This window comes from Eimeria acervulina, genomic scaffold (genome assembly GCF_000499425.1).
Source record: "Eimeria acervulina Houghton genomic scaffold, Eah_scaff165, whole genome shotgun sequence".
Classification (NCBI taxonomy): Eukaryota; Apicomplexa; class Conoidasida; order Eucoccidiorida; family Eimeriidae; genus Eimeria; species Eimeria acervulina.
Genome location: NW_013549037.1, coordinates 1 through 20,647, shown reverse-complemented (window position 1 = coordinate 20,647; position 20,647 = coordinate 1). Strand labels below are relative to the sequence as shown.

At 51.0% G+C, this 20,647-nt stretch overlaps 4 protein-coding genes across 4 annotated transcripts; 2 read left to right on the top strand and 2 right to left on the bottom strand.

Moving 5' to 3' along the window:
- Positions 1 to 522: 522 nt before the first annotated feature.
- Positions 523 to 5,169, top strand: EAH_00022490 (hypothetical protein, conserved; the record flags this gene model as incomplete). The annotated part of the gene is made up of 7 exons (XM_013393292.1): positions 523 to 613; positions 1,241 to 1,470; positions 1,654 to 1,837; positions 2,254 to 2,537; positions 2,645 to 3,491; positions 3,654 to 3,971; positions 4,268 to 5,169. The coding sequence occupies 7 exons, from the start codon at positions 523 to 525 to the stop codon at positions 5,167 to 5,169; spliced, it is 2,856 nt and encodes a 951-aa protein (XP_013248746.1).
- Positions 5,170 to 12,206: 7,037 nt separating this feature from the next.
- On the top strand, positions 12,207 to 12,830 carry EAH_00022480 (hypothetical protein, conserved; the record flags this gene model as incomplete). Its single annotated transcript, XM_013393291.1, has 1 exon — positions 12,207 to 12,830. One exon carries the CDS (start codon positions 12,207 to 12,209, stop codon positions 12,828 to 12,830), a length of 624 nt encoding a protein of 207 aa, XP_013248745.1.
- A 710-nt stretch (positions 12,831 to 13,540) lies between these two features.
- Positions 13,541 to 14,469, bottom strand: EAH_00022470 (calmodulin, putative; the record flags this gene model as incomplete). The annotated part of the gene is made up of 3 exons (XM_013393290.1): positions 13,541 to 13,666; positions 14,023 to 14,160; positions 14,326 to 14,469. 3 exons carry the CDS (start codon positions 14,467 to 14,469, stop codon positions 13,541 to 13,543), a joined length of 408 nt encoding a protein of 135 aa, XP_013248744.1.
- Positions 14,470 to 16,495: 2,026 nt separating this feature from the next.
- Positions 16,496 to 20,533, bottom strand: EAH_00022460 (myb-like DNA-binding domain-containing protein, putative; the record flags this gene model as incomplete). The annotated part of the gene is made up of 6 exons (XM_013393289.1): positions 16,496 to 17,290; positions 17,757 to 17,885; positions 18,442 to 18,576; positions 19,542 to 19,697; positions 20,042 to 20,182; positions 20,441 to 20,533. The coding sequence occupies 6 exons, from the start codon at positions 20,531 to 20,533 to the stop codon at positions 16,496 to 16,498; spliced, it is 1,449 nt and encodes a 482-aa protein (XP_013248743.1).
- Between the last annotated feature and the right edge of the window lie 114 nt (positions 20,534 to 20,647).

Sequence of the window (20,647 nt, the reverse complement as noted above, 5' to 3'; positions counted from 1 at the left end):
ATATATAGAGATGCTGGTTTTCTTTCACTCTGAATAGGGACAGTTGAATGCAAACCATCATTTTCAAACACCTATACTTATGGCATGATATGCATTTTACTTGCACATCTGTTAAATTTGCGCCTCCGTCTTCAAGCGCCGTCGCTGCCTGCCTTTGGTCCACCAAGGGCGGGCGCGCGAGCTTTCCGTACGTTCTTGCTGCTTGGGAGGTGAAGGCACACTTAACACTAGATCTGCATTCTTTGGTTAATTTTGTACGTATCGGCTTTCGACGGGAGGCTGTAGAGGATTAGGGAGCAGGCGTCAGACCACCAAATCGAGGCCGACAGCATCCACTAATGAACCCAAGATACGGTGCTGCCAGCATGAACTCGGGGCTGAAGGGACGGAGGCGTGTTTAGCGCGTAAACAGCACAGCCGGGTGAGAAGGTCTTGGTTCAGCCTGTTCCTCCAACAGTTTTCATTCACGGGCCAATCTCCCACCTGCCCTTTTCGCCTGCGTAGCTGTGCTAAGCAGAAACAATGCCCAGCAGCAATGCCGTCTCCCCTGACCGTCTTCGAACCCCTTTTGCCTTGTCCTTGCAAAGAGGGACAACCATCATACGCTGCACACGTAAGCTGAGGCTGTAACTGACAGAGCATCCATACACTTCCGTAGAAATCCTATGTTCGCTTAAAGTTGAACTCGCTTTGAGATGAGCTGAAAACAGAAGAGGTACGCATTTCCTGGCCGTTTGTGCAGCTCCCAAGGCTATCATCGAGCCCACGACGGAAGAGCAAATATGTGCGTCGTTCCTTTCCTGTACCTTTGCTCCCTTTCTTACCCCTCTTGCCACTTTATGCTTCTCGTTGGCAGTCCTCGGCTGTTTTCATATGCATTTGTGCATTATTTCTGGCGGGCTGTCCGCATGGAATGTCGCCTTCCTTGCGTGGTTTTGCGGACAGCGAATCCTCGTGGTCCCTCCTCCCATGTCCCGAACATTTGCTGCTTAGGTTCCTGGCCTCTCTCGCTATGCCTTGCTTCACACTTTCACATATACATTCATATATATGCAAATCATGCATATACACATGTGTGTATCTCTGCACTTACCTGCAACAAGTGCCGTTGGTGCAGTTTGTTCATCTATAGCTGTTTCTGCAACCAATATTTAGGAGCAGGGTCGATCCTACTAAAAGCAAAAGATACAACTCATTCAAGCGCGCTTACTTGTGAATTCACCCTCTTTTGTGCCTCCAGATTCACAGTACTACGATGACGTGAAGCTGCGCCGTGCCCCCGCGCCGCCTTTGCCTGGGGACTTCCGGCACGGTGGACGTTCGCGGCCCGCCACACATCCACTTAGAGGAGCACCTTGTAAGGATGCAGCCCTGCAAAGGCAGCGCAAGGCTTGCGGGGTGGCAGACATGAGAGAAGGCACTTCTGGGGCAGATTACCAACTCGTCGCGACCGTAGAGGAGCACATTAGGGTTCGTTTCCACCATGTTTCCCTTTTCTCAAGGCTCCGCTCGTGGCATCAGTCTCTTTGTGTCATACTTCGTGTCTGTACCTGTCTTTGCACATTCATGACATCTGAGCTAACTTTCCTGATATGTTAATGAATTCTAATGGGCATGCTGGGTGCCCTGTGTGTGCTGCCGATTCTTTCTCAGGTGCCCTCCAGGTCGTCATCTCACCCTGTTACCGACAGTCGCTGCAGTCCTGGTCGTGAGGGCGGAAGGGGAGACGAGGACGGCGTTGCCGCCTCCTCACTGACTGAGTCACCGCCCTCCCCGAAAGTTGTGGTGGACTGGGGCCAACCAGACCCCCATGTAGATGGACAGGAGTCTGCCAAAGGTGATGAAACCAGATGTAAGGAAAGGACATGGTGTAGCACTTGTTTGCATTGCATAGCGTATCTCTTTACCTCTGCACTCGAAATTCTGCGGACGGCTGAGTATTATATAGCACCTTATTGCAGGGGGTGGTGGTGGAGAGCTACTACATTTCTCCGTGTAGGGAGAGGGCCGATTGCAGCTTTTGCTCGCATTGCAGCTTGAGGGGCCTAACGGCAGTAAATACGTTGCACATGATTGGCAACTTTCCTGGCTGGGGTCCCAGAAAATATGGCTGGAACCTAGCCATGAGAGACTTAGAGAGAATGCAGGGTGTTGCATTCCCTTGTCGTGTTCAGGTTTTTCGCGGGTTTATGGTCAAAAGATAGAGGAGGAGTGATTGTTGTTGGTGCTTTCCGTGTGGTGTGGCGTATGCAGCTACAAGCCACTCGACAGACGAGACTGTGGTTCGGGGGTATATCGGCATCGCGTACGCGCTTCTACGCCACTTCGAAGAGGCCCTAGGGACCCAGCAGAGACTTACGGCAGGCAGCCTACAGTGTGCAGAGACAGTTTGCAAGGCCCTTAATGCGCTTCAGGACTTGAACCCGAGATTCCAGTTGCTCGCGCAACGCATTGCAACTGCCATTGGTCTCTTACACAGGCGCAAGGAGCTGGACGACAAAGACGCAGCAGAACGGGGGGTTCTTTACGGGAAAGTGGTGGGGCAGCATAAACCTGCGTGGGACTTGTAGTGGTATTTCCGTGCCATAGAGCACATAAACCGAAGCACGCGTTCTGCGCTTGTCCTCCTTGTACTTTCGTGCAGGAGTTCCCATACCCTGGAGTTGATAAGGCTAGTTGGGCAGCAGTATCGCAGTATTCCTCATCACCTCTGTGGATGCACCCTTCCAACTCTGTTGAGAAGCGAGCGGTGCTCCCAAGGGCCACTGGGTCCCTTCAACAGATGCAGGAAGAGACGATGGATCTATGGGAGCAGCCCAAATGCTGCACTAGCGTTAACTTTCAAGCAATGCAGTGCAGGGAGAGACAGCAGCGACGCATTGCTGGACCTCCTACTCCCAAAGTTGTGCCTGTGCACGAAACAGTGAAGGACATGGGGACGAATCGTGAAGTGTCTCTCCAGGCGGCGTCTAGCCAATCATGCAGCGTGGGTGAGATAGAGCGAGGCGGCACTAGTACGAAAGACTCTGCAATTGCTTTTCCCTCTGGGAAGCGTGTGGACGCCTGCTTGCAAGGCAAAAGAGCTTCGCTGGCAGTATCGGAGTTCCAGCAAGGCACGACCTCCAGACCCTCCACAGGCAGTTTATTCCTACAAACCGAACAGCTCCGCAAGACTTCTGAGTGGGAGACATGCAGCCCGGAGAGGCCTTACAGTACTTTGCAATCCGCGGGGAAGTCTACGGCGCGTCTTCCTGTCCTTTGTTTGTCCAACGTTCGCACGAGGTGTCCGCACTCCTCGGATGGTCTCCCCAGGACCCATCTTGTTGGGCCGCACCTTGGAGGTGTGTCCTCTAGTGCTAGCAACAGAACGATACGTACTGCCATACCCTTTCGAGAATCGGAAGGGAACTTGAATGTGCGGCCACTGGTTCTGAGCGAAACTCACGTCTTGGCGGACAAAGGCAGTTCGCAGTGGAAAGAGGATCCAAACCGTGAGACGCTGCAGCGTTTTGCCGCATGGTTCTGAAGTTCAAGTCGCTGCCTTCTGTGCCGCGTATGAACTTATTTGTGGACCTTATGAACTTTGTCCATGAACCACAACGTTGGTACGCCACCGTTTGATTAGTTCGTTGCCGGGGCGTTCTTGCGTGCAGGTGCTTCAGCAGCGGAGGCACTAGCACTCATTAGGTGCGCCACTGACCTTATCGTTAGTGGGGAGGGGCCGGGGTTTGTGGAGAAGCAGTTTTTCCGATACTTCGGGCCGGAAAGCCACCAATCCGAAAGGCCCCGCATTCCTGAGGGCATGACACCGGCGCAGGGCAAGTACCTCCTCCTCCGCTACGCCATTGCGAGGGTGGAGGCTGAGTACGGAGAAGCGCCCACTGCGAGAGAGACGCATCTATACCTTCGCGATTTACGAAGAATGGAACAAATCGTCGTCGACGCTGCGCCTCCCCAGATTCTCACCATTAGTGAATCACCCTGCAGGAGTGAAGGTAATTCAATATCCTCCCTGCGTATCTGTTCACAGCCTGTGTAGGTTTTCCCTTAAAGTTTTGACAGCCCGGCGTCATCCACTTTCATCGTAACCGGACGCAGCGTATTATACTGGTTAGAAGGGAAAGTAGGAAGTGCGGAAGTTTCATCTGAAAGAGTAGTGGTAACTAAGGACAACGCTGCATGGCCTTTCAGTCGCGGGATGATACCGCCTTAACTGTTGTGCCAGACGAACTCCTTTGAATGCTGATATGGTGGATTTGTTCTTCAGGGCAGGATTCCCAACTCCGTCAAAGTGCGCATTTTCTGCCAGAACGGTCACCAGAGGAACGGATGGAGCGCCGTTTGCCTCTGACTATTCTCAGCCTTCCTACAAGCGCCCCCCGGCAGGAAGCAGGACAGCCTCGCGTGGACTCACCTACAGTGCATTCTGAGGGCACCAACCACTCGTCTGTGGAACAAGTGCTTGTGCAACTCGCGCCTCCCAAACAAGAGAACTCCTTCAGGAGTACCGGCAGTGATGTCTTTTCTCCGCAGCTTAACACGATGAGCCTGCCAAATCCTCTTCCCATTCTCGGGGGGTCGGGGCAGAGCTGCGAGACGCTGGCGACTTCTAAGCAGACAACGAGTAGTTCAATTGGGGAGCTGAGACAGCCTTCGCAAGGTTCGTCATCAAGTTATGTTTCCGCCGTGTCGACGCCGGTGTCTGCTCTTCCAGATGTCCCCACTGCGGCGGACGAGTGGGAAAACGAAAGCAAAAGCTGCACCTCGTCACGAGAGGTGTCTCTTCCAACACCAACGCTTGCGCGGGAATCGTCATCCGCTTCTTTAGCACAGTCCACAGCTGCCTCAGGGCTGTTGGCATTGCGCAGAGACAGCTCGTCTTTTGAAAAGTTCTTTGAAAAGTCTCCTCCAGCGGAAGAAGGCAACCGCTCCAAGCTGCTGATACGTAAAGGAAGCTTTGACCCTATATCGGTAGGAGAGAAAGGCTTGAAGTTGAGCAGCCGGAGCGTCGTGCGTGACTCTGTCAGTGGCGCAGTTACCTCTGTAATTTTCGAACCTCCAAAGAACACTGCGGGGCGGTCTGTCCTCGACACAGCGACTTCTGCGGCGCTGAATGAAATTACTGAGCCGCGTGCCTCAATTTTGGCCCCTTCAGAGTTGCACGCATAAGGAAAAGCAACTTCGTAGGCCTTGTCTTCTCGGAGAGGCTTCAGCAACCTTGCACACTCTCGGATGGTGTTGGGGGACATCTCACAGTTCAAGTCGCTGCCCTGGTGGGTTGGTTTGGAGGCCCTTGATGTTGAGGCAAGGCTACCGTTCCAACAAGCAAAGTAGGCCGGCCTGCGGCGTTGCTTGTGCTTATGCCAGCCAATTCTTGTGGGGTCAGTTGCCCGAGATTGGGTGTGTTCATTTCCTTTCTGGAGTTGTTCGCTGAGTGCTCAAAGTTGACACAAACAGTAAACAGTGCTCAGCATTTGTGGTTGCGTAGCCGTGACTTTCATAGCCTCCTGGGTGGGTCACAATTTCACTGACAGCCAAAGCTTTAGCCTTTGGAAGTAGCTGCATGGTGGTTCCTGGGGTGTAGCATACCCGACAAGTGTAGAGCAAAGTTCCCCGCGCTGTGACGGTTGATTGAGGCACAGGAACAATACAACGAAGCTTAAGTTTTTGTGTGACTCGTAAAGTGTAGAGCAGTATTTTCCCCCCGCGGAACTGCTGTGTGGTTGGGAGCGTCAGAGATTGAAACTGGGCTGAGAAGAGAGCTGCCTGACACCTAGTGCAGAGGAAGGGGGAATAGCAGGGTACATACTTGTTTCAGTGCAAGATTTGGCCCTACTGGATGCTACGGCCGCATTGCTTTTCTGAAGTTAGTACATGATAGGTTGGCCACTGAGGGCGAAGTAAGTGTTTAACAATCCTCTACATTAATACACGCATGAGAAGGGGGACTGTGCATGTCCGCATGTCTGGTTGCCTTGCAGCTGGAACCGCAGAAAGGCCGGCTACCATGCATGAAAGGCAGCTTCCTCTCCTCACCGTACCCTGGCCCGTTGGCCGCTGTGCCATGTACACTCGGAGTTTGGATGGTAGGGCAGCTGCTTTTTGGAAGATCTGGTATTCTGACTCGATAACAGCTTATGGAATTCCTCAGCTAAAATCCTGGAGTCTCACTGCGCTTCGTAGACCCGCACGGCTGGGGGCCAGGATAAAAGCAAGGAAAAAGAGAAAGTCTTTTCAGCGGCGGTGCCGAGCTAGCCATAGGTAATGGGGAGATGTAGCAGAAAACAATTCGTGCCGGCGAATATATATGTGCAGATGCAAGAGCGCTGCCACGCACGTTTGGCGTGGCAGAGCGCTAGTCAGCAAAAGCTTGCACGCAGCCAAACTTTACAGCGCGTTGCGCACTCCCAGTCTCCTAGTAGCCGCCGCTGAGTTGAGGAGGGTGCGTACATGTTCTTGAAGGACCACTTCGCCAAACCGATTCCCATGACCCCTCTCGAGGTGTCCGTAGTCTGCCCCTTCTACACATTCTTCTCGTTTTACGTGACCTGTGCGCTTCGTTGCGCGTTTGTCCAGGATGTCGCTCTTGTCAATTTCTGCTTTATCGCACTGACGTTGCTGCAATATTGTGAATGGAATCCGCGGAAGGTCTGGTGATCGCTGAGTCGTATTATAAGCTTGCATTAATGGTCTGGTGACATCTCCGCACTGGGGCTTAATCTACAATGTAGGCCAACAAGTTGACCGGGGAATGAGCAGCAAATTGCTATACCCAACACATAGCAAACTCCGACTGCTCGCTCTCTTGTATCCTTCGCAGACAGTGAAAGTCGATCACGACCAACTCGCCCAAGTTAGAAGTACATGACGAATAAAATCTGTCGTAGCTTCTTGCCTGGTACCCTTGTACATTATTTATTCATTCCCGAGGTGCTGCTATCTGCGTTTGGAATTTGGAAGGAGCCAAGATATGGTGCTGGCTCCCAAAAGCCACTTGCAACGCCAGGGCAGGCACTTCTTTTTCTTGGCGTACCAGGGATGCCGGAGAACATTGGGCTGCCCGCACGTTGCATTATAAAGCCGCGCCGCACAGGGAGAGGCCAACCCACTTTGATGAATTTTGCAGTACATTCTGTCATAAGAACTGCACTGGCGTGCCATTGGTGCGTTCAATTTACCATCTGTTCCAGGTGTGTCATGTTGGCCAAGTAGGCCACTCCTGGTATAAATGCGCACGAATAGGGGGCGAAATGGTTTCATTTGCTGAGTCTAACCACGACAAAGCAAGTGCTATCGCAGCCTCTGACTGATGGCAAACCCACTATGAAATCCTGTCAGAATATCGGCCTAGGTGCGCTCATGAATCTAAAGGCTCTGCGAAAATCCGGCATTGAGAATGTATCATCGCCTTTGTTCCTGAGGTTCCGGAGCAGTTCGAACATATTTCTTGGGTGGCGGGTGCGTCTTACGTTACCACAGATACCTGTTCACGCGCTCTGTTGTGTTGACCCCACCCAGGCTCGTTAAAGCATGATCGCACACTTTGGGCAAAACGCCTCTATTTCGTCTTTGCCCACGACTTTTCCTGGCCTAGAAGATTTTGCCGTCCATGATGTAGGGCTTAACATGTCGTCTTTGGTTGTGCATGGAAAGTACCGCAGCTGCGTAAGTGTCTAACGAGGGAGAGACAAATCGCTTTAACGAGATACAAAACTCAGCAGAAAAAGATAGGGGAATAAAGTGCCTGACCATCAGGGTAACGAACTAGTGTTCCAGCAAATGCGTCGTTGATATTCTGTATGCACTTGACTGTGAAGCGGCACTTCGTGAACCGGAAAAGCCAGTGAAACAGTTCTTGCCTTGTCAAGGTTATAAAAGCTTTTCGCTAGGCATGCTAGGGATTCATCTCAGGTTTGAGCGGTAAAATGTCCGCCACAAAATAGTCTCTATACTTCTTGACCCCGCAACAGACTCCATAGCGCACCTTCCTGCGTATCGGGTAACTATGCTCGCTGCAGAGCATTCTGAGATAGAATCAGCCCAACAGCTTTGTCATTGGCACTGGCTGTTAGGAAAAGGAGTTTGCCGTATTCAGGGGATGCAAGTACGCGAAACGATGTTATCTCTGTGTTGAGGGTTCTGGCCGCTTCTTCTTCGGTCTCGCTGAAGATAAGAAATGGTTTTGTCCTTCGTGAGCAGATGCGTTAGAGGAGTTGCAATGCGAGAAAATATAGGTCTGGTGTGACAATTGCACGATGCGAGACCCAGGAAGTTCTGAATGTCTATGCGAGTGTACAAAAGATGCTAACAACTCCGAATAACCTCAATTTTCGCAGGATCCGGTTCCATTCTTGCAGCAGACACAGAGCTGTAGGAGCCTAACTGTTTGCAAAGAAAACACCTTGGTCCTCTTACGAGGTGCAGCTTCTCCTGTAATCGTTGCAGTTCACACTGCAGGTGACGCAACTGTTCCTGCGCATTCCGGCTGAACCCAAGTGTGTCCTCCACGTATGTGACCAACCAGCCGTCAACGACTGCAAAAACAACAACAAATCATCCTGAACTTGTAGCTGCAATTCGGCAGGTGCATTCACGTGAGAAAATACAAACAGATGTATTCTGGCTAGGCACTGGGGGATTGAAGCTCCATGTTTTGTCTGCTTTCGGGATGGAGGGAATACAAAAGAATGAGCCAACGAGGTCAAATGTAAAATAGGCTGCTAACTCCTTGAAACGATCAAGTAGTTGGTCGGTCCGCAGCACAGGAAATTTTCGGTTTGTCGTGATTTGTTGAGGGGCATGAAGCCTACGCTCATGCACTACCTCTTATTCGTTTTCTTCTCCAGCAACGGGTTGTGCCCAAATGCGCTAGTTGACGGTTGAACTTGCCTGAATCTTGATCTCCTCATGATGCACAGGTGGCCTGCACCTCGGAACAAAGCTTCGGGTTGCACGGGGATTTGTGTCAATGCCGCTGGCTGGACGTCCAGCCGGTGGACAGCCCGCTACAAGCTCCTCGCTGTTTATTATATCTAACTCTTCCGTCACCTGTGCCCCCTTCTGCTGTTCTCCGGGTGTTAACTGAATTGAATCCCCCAAAACTGCGGCTTTCGTAAGACTGTTACGACCAATTGCATGCATTTCTTCTCCCATGCTAGCAGGGCTTCTGTAATGCACTGGCGCTACAACGGTTGTCAAGCCGGTCCTCTAGCGACCTCTCGAGCAGAAAGAGTAGAAACATAAAGTCTTAATAGAAATGAATCAACCAACACTGGATAGAAAAAGGAGCCTTGAGGCTAAAGCTGCTCGGCAACGACCCCATCTCCGGGGTTGGCTGTGAGGTTGGCACCGCCGCGCATGCGGCGAGCCGCTAACGGGGGCAGTTCCATTAGCCTTGTTTCACTTTTTTAGGATTATGAGACGCGAATGTGTTTTTCAAGCATTCTGCCCGTCATTTGCTTCAGTCAATCGAAGATTCGCTGATTGTAGCGATCGATATAGAGTGTGCATCTAAATAGGAGCATATAGGGATAACACGTAGTAACAGCATAGGTATGCTTGCTCACTTCAGCCTCTGCACTGCAATGGATTTGCCTCACTCCTCTCTTTTCTTCTTAGGAGCCTGTTTCCATTCGTCTTGCATTAGAAGACGTAAAGGCTGTTGGGATACCTGAGAGCTGCACTCTGTTACTGCTCCCCGGCGCATGAACTTCAATACTCTGCTCTGGAAGCCGCATGCGCTTCCTCCACAGAGTGGCTCACAGTGTGCCTAGAAATATGCCGTAGTAGAGTACTCCATCGTAAAAGTCCCGTGCCATGGTAATATGACCCAATTATGAGTTGGGATGGTTTTGAAAGAAAGACAGGAAAATCTTTACCGATCCTTGTGACCTGTCTGCAGTAGGAGAAATGTAGTCATAGACACTGCTTCAATGAAAAGGCAGGTACGCTGCAGTTCCTCGTCGTAGGATCACACATCGAATTCACTTGTACATCTGTGCCAAGCAGCGCTGGCAATTCCTGAGCATTGATACACAGTTGGGTCGAAACGAATCTGCGGGTGCTGGTCTTACCCCTGCTCCTCCCGTTACTTCTCTGCACGTTGGGTAAAGGCCAGAGCGGTTCCCCTGATCGGGTTTTTGTTTTCCCGGGCTACGCTGGTCAAAGTCTTGGTTCTCCAGTCATTTGTTCTCTTCATTCGCCTTCACACACTCGTGGTGTGGTCTTCTCTGTTGCAACAGAAGCAGGCACTTCACTCGGTATTTCCCCCAGCTTGCTGAATGCCGCTTTGCTGCTGTTCTCGCTGCCTATTTTTTGTGGGAGTGGCTGGCATTCACAGCCCTAATATGGACGGGTCAGTCTTCAGGCCCTTTTCTCAGATAGAGGAGTGGAAGTAGCAATTTTATTTTTTGATGCCAAAGCATTCCTCAGTCTCCGAGAGTTCCACCCTTTCACCCATTAGATCACTCTCCACGGGCAAGCTAGTTGCGGAATGCCTCTCTCCAGAGAATAGCCCTGCTATGAACCACTGGCATAGAATCTCTAAGTCCACCGCAAGACTTCTGTTGACCAAAGGCTAAGACGCCTCGACCTTGCGGTATGTCGACAGTTTCCCTGTTTTAGTTCCCTTAATTTTGACATACGCTGTTCCCTTGCTCTTCCCTTGACAATCTAGGGACAAAACACACAGCAATGCTTGTTAGCAACCCCTACACTAAGGATATGCTCTGCAAGACGGTATTTGATGCTGAGATACAGCCACCATTGTCGTGTTTCCCCCCTTATAAAAAATATGCCAATGGTAACGGCAGTTTTTGGATGTGTTTTTAAGACAAAAACATACCACTACAGAACGAGGAAATTTCTCCACTTCCCTGCATGACGACAAAGGCGGAAGCATTCTTTGTGAGGTTTTTGCATTCTAACCATTTTTGCCTGGATGGACAGCGGACACAGCGCTCATTCCAGTGCGATGAGCCGCCCAGCGACTGCTCCCCTCCTCGCGGGCGGGAAGCTACTGATCGACATCTTCTATACCGTAGTGCTGAATTTTCGATATAGACTTCAGGGAGGATATCTGTAGTTCTGTTCTCTCTTTCTGCAAAGCGGTTTCTCGAGTAATGTGCGCTATACATTAGGCTGTCCCGCTGTGAAAGATGGATTTGCAGCCCGAGTATACCCCCTCTAGCAAGCCGGTGCCATTACATGCAACAACAGAATGCAACGAGAGTCCTCAATCTCAGCAGAAGAGCGTCATGAGCTTTAATCGAGCCAAAATGCATGAGGGACTTTCCCCAAGACAGCCAACTTCATCTTCAGTTTGCAGATTACCTGGACAGACCGGGGGCTTCTCACAGCACTCCTCCATGCAGCTACCAATGCAAGACAACCTCACAAGCAACCTTGCAAAGGCCCCCTTTTGATGCATGTATTGACACTACTTCCAATTTTCTATGCACTTCACCTTCAGTAGCCAGCCTTCATTCAGCTAAAAGAAGGCTATACATTTTCAGCCGAGCCCTGCCCGGGGATGCGTCATCGAGATAGCGGTAGAACACCCATCAAGGCTGTTCTAAAAACTACTGTGAACGCGGGAGTCTAATCTGCCACATAATGCTTGGGCGTTTACAGCAAAAGCAAACTCGCATTAACGAATTCCAATCCTTGAGCGGCGTTGCCCGGCCTACCAAGCCCCATATTCTTCCATCAGAAACCTACTTGTCCTGCATAGGTGTCATTTTCAAGGTAGTTAGGAATGGGCGCGCTTTTGTAACTTGCCTTATTTCATTTGGTGTTGTACTAGGTTATTCTCTCGGACTTGTATGCCTTCTGCGGTGCGCAGCATTACAGTCGGCTTGCGAGTTCGTGAGGCTGTTTCTACTGGGCGCATGCGATCAGCGATCGGCAGTTGTTTTCCCCACGCAAAGAAGCCAGTGGGTTATTTCCTCACTTTAGAAATTCAATTGTTCTGAGGAGCCTTATCCCACGTGACGGCCGCTCAGCCGGTGGTGTTGCTGCGCGGCCTAGTCGTCTGGAAAGGTCGAGAGGACCTGACCAATCCGGACTGCATTGATTAGAGAAAATATTATTGTGCATCTTTAGTTGTTCTTATTTGCTGTTTCTGCAGTAATAATCAGAGGAAGCTGATGCCCTGAGCAATACGACACGGCTGGGGGGAGGGCGGGTGCAGTCCACAGGTTGAAATGATGACGGTGAACTGGGCATTGGCGATATCTCTCTTGGGATTGTTGGTGACTTCGTGGTACTACGTAAACATGCTTACATTGACGCAACAGCTCCAGCAGGCGAACACACTGAATGCAATGCATGCAGAATACTCGTCTCCAAAGACATTGGAAGCCCTAGAAATCCTTGAGGAGTTCATCGACGAACGAGGGGTTGTTAACTATGCATTCGACTTTTTAGAGTTGAGGAGGAAAAGGGACGCAAAGGGTCGGGCCATAGATCGCGCACGCCGGCATCTGACGCAGTGGTTTTCTCGCGTCCAGTATTTCTATGAATTTGGATATTTGAAACACGAGTACATCTTGCGTTTTCCGGGACCTGAGCGGAGCCGTCACTTCCTCCACCTAATAGAGCCTCTAGAGTTTATCAGCCGGAGAGCAACTGGAAGAAAGCACTCGGGCGTCTTCGACTTCCTTAGAGAAGTCTATCAAATGCCTCACGTCCGCCTCTCCGACGAATTCCGGCAGACCGTCGAACAGATGCTCCCAATTCAGGGGGAAGATCAAACCTCAGAAGCTATTCTAGATGACGTCGGCGACGACCCACTTCCGGATACAGATGATAGGAAGAGAGAGGAAATGTAGCCTGCTGCTGCAGCTGGAGGAACAACTCCCGGGTTACAACTACGCCGCCAGAAACAGCAGGAGTTGCATCAACAAGCTTACAGCAGCTGTCACAGCAGCTTCTACAGCAGCTGCTACAGCAGCTGCTACAGCAGCGGCAGGCGGAACTGATGCGGTTACTCTGCTCGCAGGGCTATCCTGTGGTTTTCCGTTGGGTGTTTGTTAATCAGGTGCAATAGCTTGCAGAGAAGTCCAGACTGCTAACCCTTTGTAATTCTGACTTGTCGGTTCCAAATCGTTCACATAAAAAAGGCCTGGAGGGGTTGTATAGCTCACATTGGCGCATGTATGTTGCACACATGCATGCATGCTGCTCGCTTTCTCGGCAGAAGCACCGAAAGGCATAGCTCCCCTCCCCGTCTTTTGTCCATCGTAATGCATGTGGTGCATGCAATACTGCCCCAGCTGTGCAGCGAGCAACACACAGGCGGCACGCAGGTTAAAGATTGCAACTCCCACATGCACCATGGCAAAGCAACACCTGCGCTCGGCCCTCTGCTGTGAGAGCTAGGTGAGGAAGCACCCGATGGGCAGAGGCTCCACTAAACGCACAAAATGAACCCGTGCGGTTCAAATAACCCTAGCCATGCATACGTTCACGAACAACATGTACGTGAGTATAGCAGGAGCGCTTTAACTGCTGTGGTGGGGTGCTGCATGAACCCATGAAGTCAGTTGCTCAAGAGGTACTTTACAAAATCGGCATATTTAATTCGCCCTGTTTTGCTTGGGTCTGCGTCATTAACCATACGCTCAACCTCTTCGTCCGTCAGCAGATCTCCTAAGGTCTTTATAACCTAAAACGCAGGAATAAACAGACGTAGGACGTAAACCCGTACAATATAAATGAAGAGAGCATATTAATGAGGCGCTGACGGAGGGGACGACAAAACAGACTACATATCTAGATCTGGCTGACGTGTATAAATAGCCCATTCTTGCAATGGCAACATCTGCGTCAAATTACTATACTGATGTACGTGCAGTAGATTCAGCATAAGCAACCCTAGATTCAGCATAAGGAACCCTAATTATTACTCCAGTGTTGCTCTAGGGCAGCAAGCGCTGAGCTGTGTGCTTTGCCGAGGCTCAGTCACGTCTACCTGCACAATACATACTAGGGCTGGCACAGGCGGTTCATGTGCTTGCATACTTGCATAAGTTCGTCTGTCGAGAGAGTGCCGTCCCCCTTTGTGTCAAATACTTTAAAGGACTTGATTAAGTCCGCCTCCGGGTTGCTGCTGCTCAGTTTCTTGTTGACCCAACTCTCAAACTGCTCCCAGTTCATGGTCTGCAACAAACACACCTTAGCAGTGGAGCTTCATTAGACCCTTGCTGCGGTGGCTGCTCCCACGATCTTTCTACCCGAACCTTCCTTTATCATTTACGCAGAAATAATCATTGACTAAAGTGCTGGTGACTGTCACTGGAAAACACTTCTCTGGCTCTGGCTCACGGTCGGCAGGCTGCTTGCCTCCTCGGCAGCCACAATAACCCCCGTAGAACGGATAGCCAATAGAGCCTCGCTGGCAGTCAACTCTCCGTCTCCATCCCTGTCGAAAAGGGCAAAGGCTTCCCGGAGTCGTGGATTCGAACTCATTTCCTAAATGTTGGTTAGGCGGACCCTGCAGCAGCCATTGAAAATTCAGATTGGAAATTGTGAGCCCTATTGCGCTTGAGGGAGACGTGACCATTCAGACCACTCCACTACAAAGCCATAAAGAAGAAACGTAGTGCTGCAAAACCCAGAAAGGCCGCACAGTGTGTTCAACATGCACTCAGGGGTATTTACGCTGCACATCCACGGGTGCGGATGAACACAACCCCAATGATGCTTTCCGTGCCTCATGCAACAACACAATTCTACTCTGAAATGCAGGTGATGAAAATGATCCTCTGTTAGGGCGACAATTCCTGCACATACGGCGGAGCGCCGACAGCCATGACCGGTATGCGCAGGCGTCAGACCACTGAGCATCAGCATCGAAGTGCTTTTCGGACTCACTAAGACGAGAAACAGAGAAATATTGTTGGGAAAATGGAGAGCAAAATAAAAGAAAAGTGGAGAGCTGACAGTAGACGAATTTGCCGCTCCATGAACATTGCTGAATGATATAGGATGGCTCGCCGCACCCCGGGCTGGGATGGCCAGTTGTACCCTCTATATCGCCTCAAGGGCCGCCTCACAGCGTTGGTACTTCTCTATTCTATTCACTATACAAAAATAAGTTTGTCAAGTGCTTCCAGTGCTCCGTCTGAAATAAAGGCCCCCACTTCCACGCTAGTCCATATGACGACGGACCCCAGCACTCACCCTGCCAGCTGACACTCGATTGCATGTTATGCATGGGGACGATGTTTCTTCTGTTGTTCTTCCACACAATCGACCCAGTCTAAGCGATGTGCAAATTCACTTAAACTGTCCATGGCCATCGTCTCTCAATTTCCAACGGAGAAGGTAGGTAGAGGAGTCCTCGATGTCACGCGAGGGCCGTCGCGAGCTGCATCACAACACTTAGAATTCCCTCATAGTAAATAACATCCCCTCCAGTATCAAGAAGTCCAGAGCACAAAGTCACGAGGGCCTGGGGATGATGAGAAGAGGATGCAGCGTAACGAGGGTCATCAACCGTAGCGGAGGACTGTCCTGAGCTGCACTAGAGCCGAAAGACTCGAAAAGATTTGCCAAATAGCAACAGACCTCCCCTCCAGTCTTCAGGGAGCCTGGGCATAGTGGCACAAGGGCCCGAGGCTGGTGCGGAGAGGAAGGGGGTTTCCATGCGTTGTATGTTGCATCTCTTGCTGCAAGGCAACCGATAACCTACCCAATCCTCCTTTGCTGCAAAGGCTGACGCCGTAGACAATCGTTGAGCAGTTGCTAGGTCCGCAGTAGCCAACGCGTACGCAAGCAGCAATACATGGGCGAACTGTAGGCGGATCATAATACGGACTCGACGGGTATGGCTGCTGGTAGATGCAAAAAATCTGCAGTTGCTGTGTATATTAACACATCTACAGCTGCTTATGCACTTTGTCCGAGGTGCATGCGCTGCAGTAGAGGGACACTGCTGCCATAAGAGCAGCTCGCTGGGCAGTTCAAGCAGCGCTGAGTCCGTCCCTGCAAAATAGGATGGCGGGCAAAAACAGCTTAGCTTTTCGCTCCCCAACCACACCAAAAACAGAACGACGACAGATATGACTGCAGAACGTGGGGGCAGGAGGAATGGGAGGGCCAAACAAATAACACAAGAGGGAAAGGACAGAGAGGGCAAATTGAGCAATGAGACAGAGAAACACAGCGCAGCAGATGAATGCCGGCGTAAGCACACGAACGCCGGGTAACAGTGTCGGACTGGCTGCAGGAGTCTACTGCCCACACTTCGGCTGGAAAGCTTGAATCGGTCTGCTTTCAAGCAGTTATCTGTACTATGAGTTTGCTCGCCATTCAGCTACTTGCGTTCAGCATTCGTACTGCTGACACGAATAGCTATTTCCGTATATAAGCGCTTGCGCTTGCATAGTCATTCTTTCTCATACACGCCTGTTCGTTTATGTGAACAGTTGCTGACATGACACTTCCAGTCTTTATTCATAAGCATTCGCCTGTCCATACAAAAGCAGTGCCTTCATTCAGGCGTTGGGGGAGGCAGCTCGTCATCCCCAATCCTCAAAGCGGTAGAGGGACTGCCGATCGGTGGGAGGCTCCCCACCTCGGCGTCTTCAGCAATACCCCGCCGTTTCTCCCTGGAGCCCAGTCGCGTGTTTTGGTGCATACTTCGGACTATGTTTCGAAGACGTGATAGCAGGCAGTCCACTGCCCTTGCAGCAGGAGAGAGCTGCCCTGGTCCCCCAGAGCCCCCAAACACAGCATGGGCCCCCGCAGCGCCCGAACGAATAACCGCTGCGCCCAAATGCTGCAAGGTAGGGGGCCCACCCGGGGGCCCACAGGGCCCGGGGCGAGCCCTAGCTGCTCGGGAGCGCGTCATGTAGGAGGGCCCCCCTTCGTCATCCTGTGGGCAAAACCTGCGGGAGGCCACCTGCATGCACGTGAGGAGAGTGTCCAGCTGAGTTGACTTAAGGGTGAGGGGCAGAGGAGCAGCGGGCGGACAAACTGGTGCTGCTGGGGCCGCTGCAGCCGCTGTGGCCTCCGAGCCGCCCTCGTGCCGCAACAGCAGCTGCTGCTGTTGCTGCTGCTGCGGCTGGTTGCTGGGCCCCTCTATCAGCAGACAGCCTGGCACAAAGCAGCGCTGCGGCGGCCCCCATAGAGGAGCTTCACTTGGAATGCTCACAACCCGGCCGGGCACAACAAGCCCTTTCGTTGTTGCTGGGAGGAAGTAGCCGTCGTTCATGTTCTCTACAAACACCTCAGCGCTGTCGCTCTCCCCCTCTCCCCAGTCTTCCCCGCGGCAACTCGCCGGGTCCTGGGGCTCACAATGCACAAATAAAAGGGAAAGTGCTGCTTTGAAGTTTTCTATAGCAGATTCCTTCATTCTACCACCGCCGCACTCGCGGGCACGGCATGTTACCAAGCAGAAACCAACACCCCCGACCCCCACTCACGCACAAATACGGAACCACAAGACGCAAAACAGAGTATGGAAATTGAAATGGCATTAAACAAAAGGCACGTAAATCCATACACACGAAGAGACACAGAGCAAGAGAAACAGCACTGATCTCCACTTGTATGAACACTGCACAGGCTCCAAGAAAGGCGAAACAAATTTGAATCCGCAGAGACACAACATACCATCTTCCAAGAGCTAAACGTGCATTATATGAATATATCACCACCAACGAAAAGTTAAGACCAGGGACAAGCGGACACTGTAGATTTACTGGAACAAGTGCACTGCCTTCCACAGTAGAGAAAGACACAGGATCTACCTTAAGAGTCGAATGCAGGGCCTCTCTGTGCAGCAGATGGTCGCTATAGACGTCAAAAGGCAAAGAGTTGCGGTCATTAAAACTCCTCATGAGCTCGGTCCCGCACTCAGCTGACAAAGCCGCCACCGCCTGTACACAACACGCCAAGCAATTTCTTGCCGTTCCGGATGGTTATCTTTCCTATTCATTCTTCCTAGTTCAGCCAATCGTGCCACTCATACTAGTCCTTGATGCGCAAATAGGGCCGTGAATGGTTTTTGCCATCCTGACAAATCTTGTCCATTTCGTGTCCTTTAGTGTATCTACCCCCCTCCCACCCACCCCAACCCTCCCTCGTCCACTGCTCTTATTTTCCAGTGATTTTGCTCAAATTCGAATGCAGTGCCAACATGCGGGGTAAGTAATACGGGACCCGAAAGGCAGACCGCCCAATAAACACGGCCAGAAAAGAACAGCGAAGCTCCAAAATACCCCTACAGACCAACACCAGCTAATGCAGTAGCACTTTTCACCCCTTTTGGCATCCGGGTCTCAGCTGCACACGGTCGACTCTCTACTTTCTTCTATCGTTTTCCACCTCGTGTTTTCCATTTAGATTAAGTTATCTAGTCTGTTTCCTGTCTCTCCGTCCTGTGTTGTGCGTGCGCTTTTTTTCGTATTGCAACTTTCTCTCTACGAAAATCACCTCATGCACGAGCTCCTCCCTGCGAATTTGCTTGGAGCCAATGTGTCTATTCTTCTTCTTGATGCGTGTCCCATCCTCCAACTCCTGCAGTTTCCTCTTCAGGCCAAACTTGAACTTGAACCGATAGTAAAAGTCCTAAACCCACAATGAGGCAACTCAAAGTTGAAAACAAGATATGCTCTGTGAAGGCATTTGAACATACTTAAACGCACGTGTCCACATTTGCGCGTATTCAAGCATAATGAGACGCATACAACTTGTGCATCTGAGGTTAATTAGCCACATAGAAACATGCTCACCACACATCCACTTGACAGGTGGGCACCAGTCAAAACACTTGAATGCAGTTAAACACAAATAGGAACAATCAAATGTGCGTTTGCACACTCGAACACATCCAAGTAAACGTTGGCGCATCTGAATATATTGAAGCCCATGCAAACGACGGAACAAGCGGAACCATGGTCAGATGCATGCGAACACAAAAATACAGACTGAGAAGCATATTGTTGAGAAGGTAGACACAACTTCGGGCGCAGTCGAGCATATATATTCACATGAATATTACGGCAGACCGACAGTATAGAGAATGAATCATGCTCTTCGTACTTCACTTAGGTCGAGGACGACGCATAGAACGCGTCTAGAACAAAAACGCTGCTCGACCAAACCAGATGGGGCGCAAATACCTCTACGCATGTAATGCGGTATATAACGATGTAATCGAATCAAACGGACTGCAGCAAAACTTGATTATATCCAACGAGGAGCCATAATAGGTAATGGAGTGTACGGAAATGCAGGGACGGTTGCTGAGATGCAGGCGTGCATGCAGGTCATTCCATCTCTACTCTTCACACACAAGTGCATACATGGCAGATGCGATGTATGGAGATGTACTGTGATGCAGCGATGTGTTCTTGTATGCGGTGATGGGTACCGTTATGCCCTCAACAAGTAGGAAGCACCCCACGATGAGCAGAGACATGAAACAAACGGCAGCCGAAACCTCAGCGAACTCCATGCCAAACGAACAGGGAAGTATACGCGTTCTATGTAGTAGGAGACGATGCAGCTGCTGTTGAAGAATAATAACTTACAACGCAGTCTCTGGTGGTTTTTCCATCAAGGCAAGCTGCGATTTTCTCGAAGTTTTTGGGGTACATAAGGTACTTTTCCACAAAAGTTCGAGCCTCTGCCTCTGCCCACACCGTCACCGCCTTTCTCTCTGCTTCTTGTTCAACAGGCTCAAACACCTGAAACAATGCTCGCACCCCAAGCTCTGAATCGTGCGAACTTGCACGGAAGTACGCACGATTCTAACGTTCACACGTTGGCACAGCCCCAACCGCTTGCACTGGCAACGTCTGCGTCCCACTGTCGAATGCGTGCCTGAATCGATCTTCAGGAGTAGCAGCAGCAACAGGCGGTGCTGTTGCTGCTACCGCCAATAGTGCAACTGGCAGCTCCTCTGGTGCGTCAACGCCAACAGACCCCTCAGGTGCAATTTGTTTGTGTTCGTGCAATAGTTCGTCTCAGTTTGTGCAACCTTATGTGGTGCTGACCTACGTCACCCCGTGTACCAATGTGTAAGTCGTACTCTGGTGCTGTTGCATGTGTATCCGCATTCTCTTTCCCAGTCGAAGATGGCCCAGTCGGGATCCGTTTGAATAAGTTCGATGGGGTGCACGCCTCCACTTTCTTGCTGTTGTTTTTGCAGTCTTTGCCTCAAGCTTTGTCCCTGTGAAAAAAGGCAAGACTCCCTCCAGAACACCCCCGGCCCGGTCAAATTAGAAAAGTTTGCCTGCATCCACTCCCGTTTGCTTTCCCTACTCGCCGCCTCCTCCTTCGCGCGCTGCCGGTCGTTGCCAGCTTCTCCACGCAGTGTCCGCCGTCCTGCGCGCACCAAACCCTAAAGCCTGAACGCAAGATTACGAACGCTGGACCCCACATTCCATATGCGCGCCCACTTGAGGCCCAAATAGACGCGGAGGCATACGATGAACAATGCTCTAGCAACAATTCCCCACGCAATTCCCTCGAAGCTTTCCCACTCCCCCAAAAGCTCATCACGATGCCGGTGATTGCTCATGTTAGTAAGCGCATCCGGCGTCCATACGTGTGCGTACACAGCTGTGCAGAGTGTGCAAGTATATATATATATATATATATATGTGGGTGTGTGTGGGTGTGGGTGTGTGGGCGG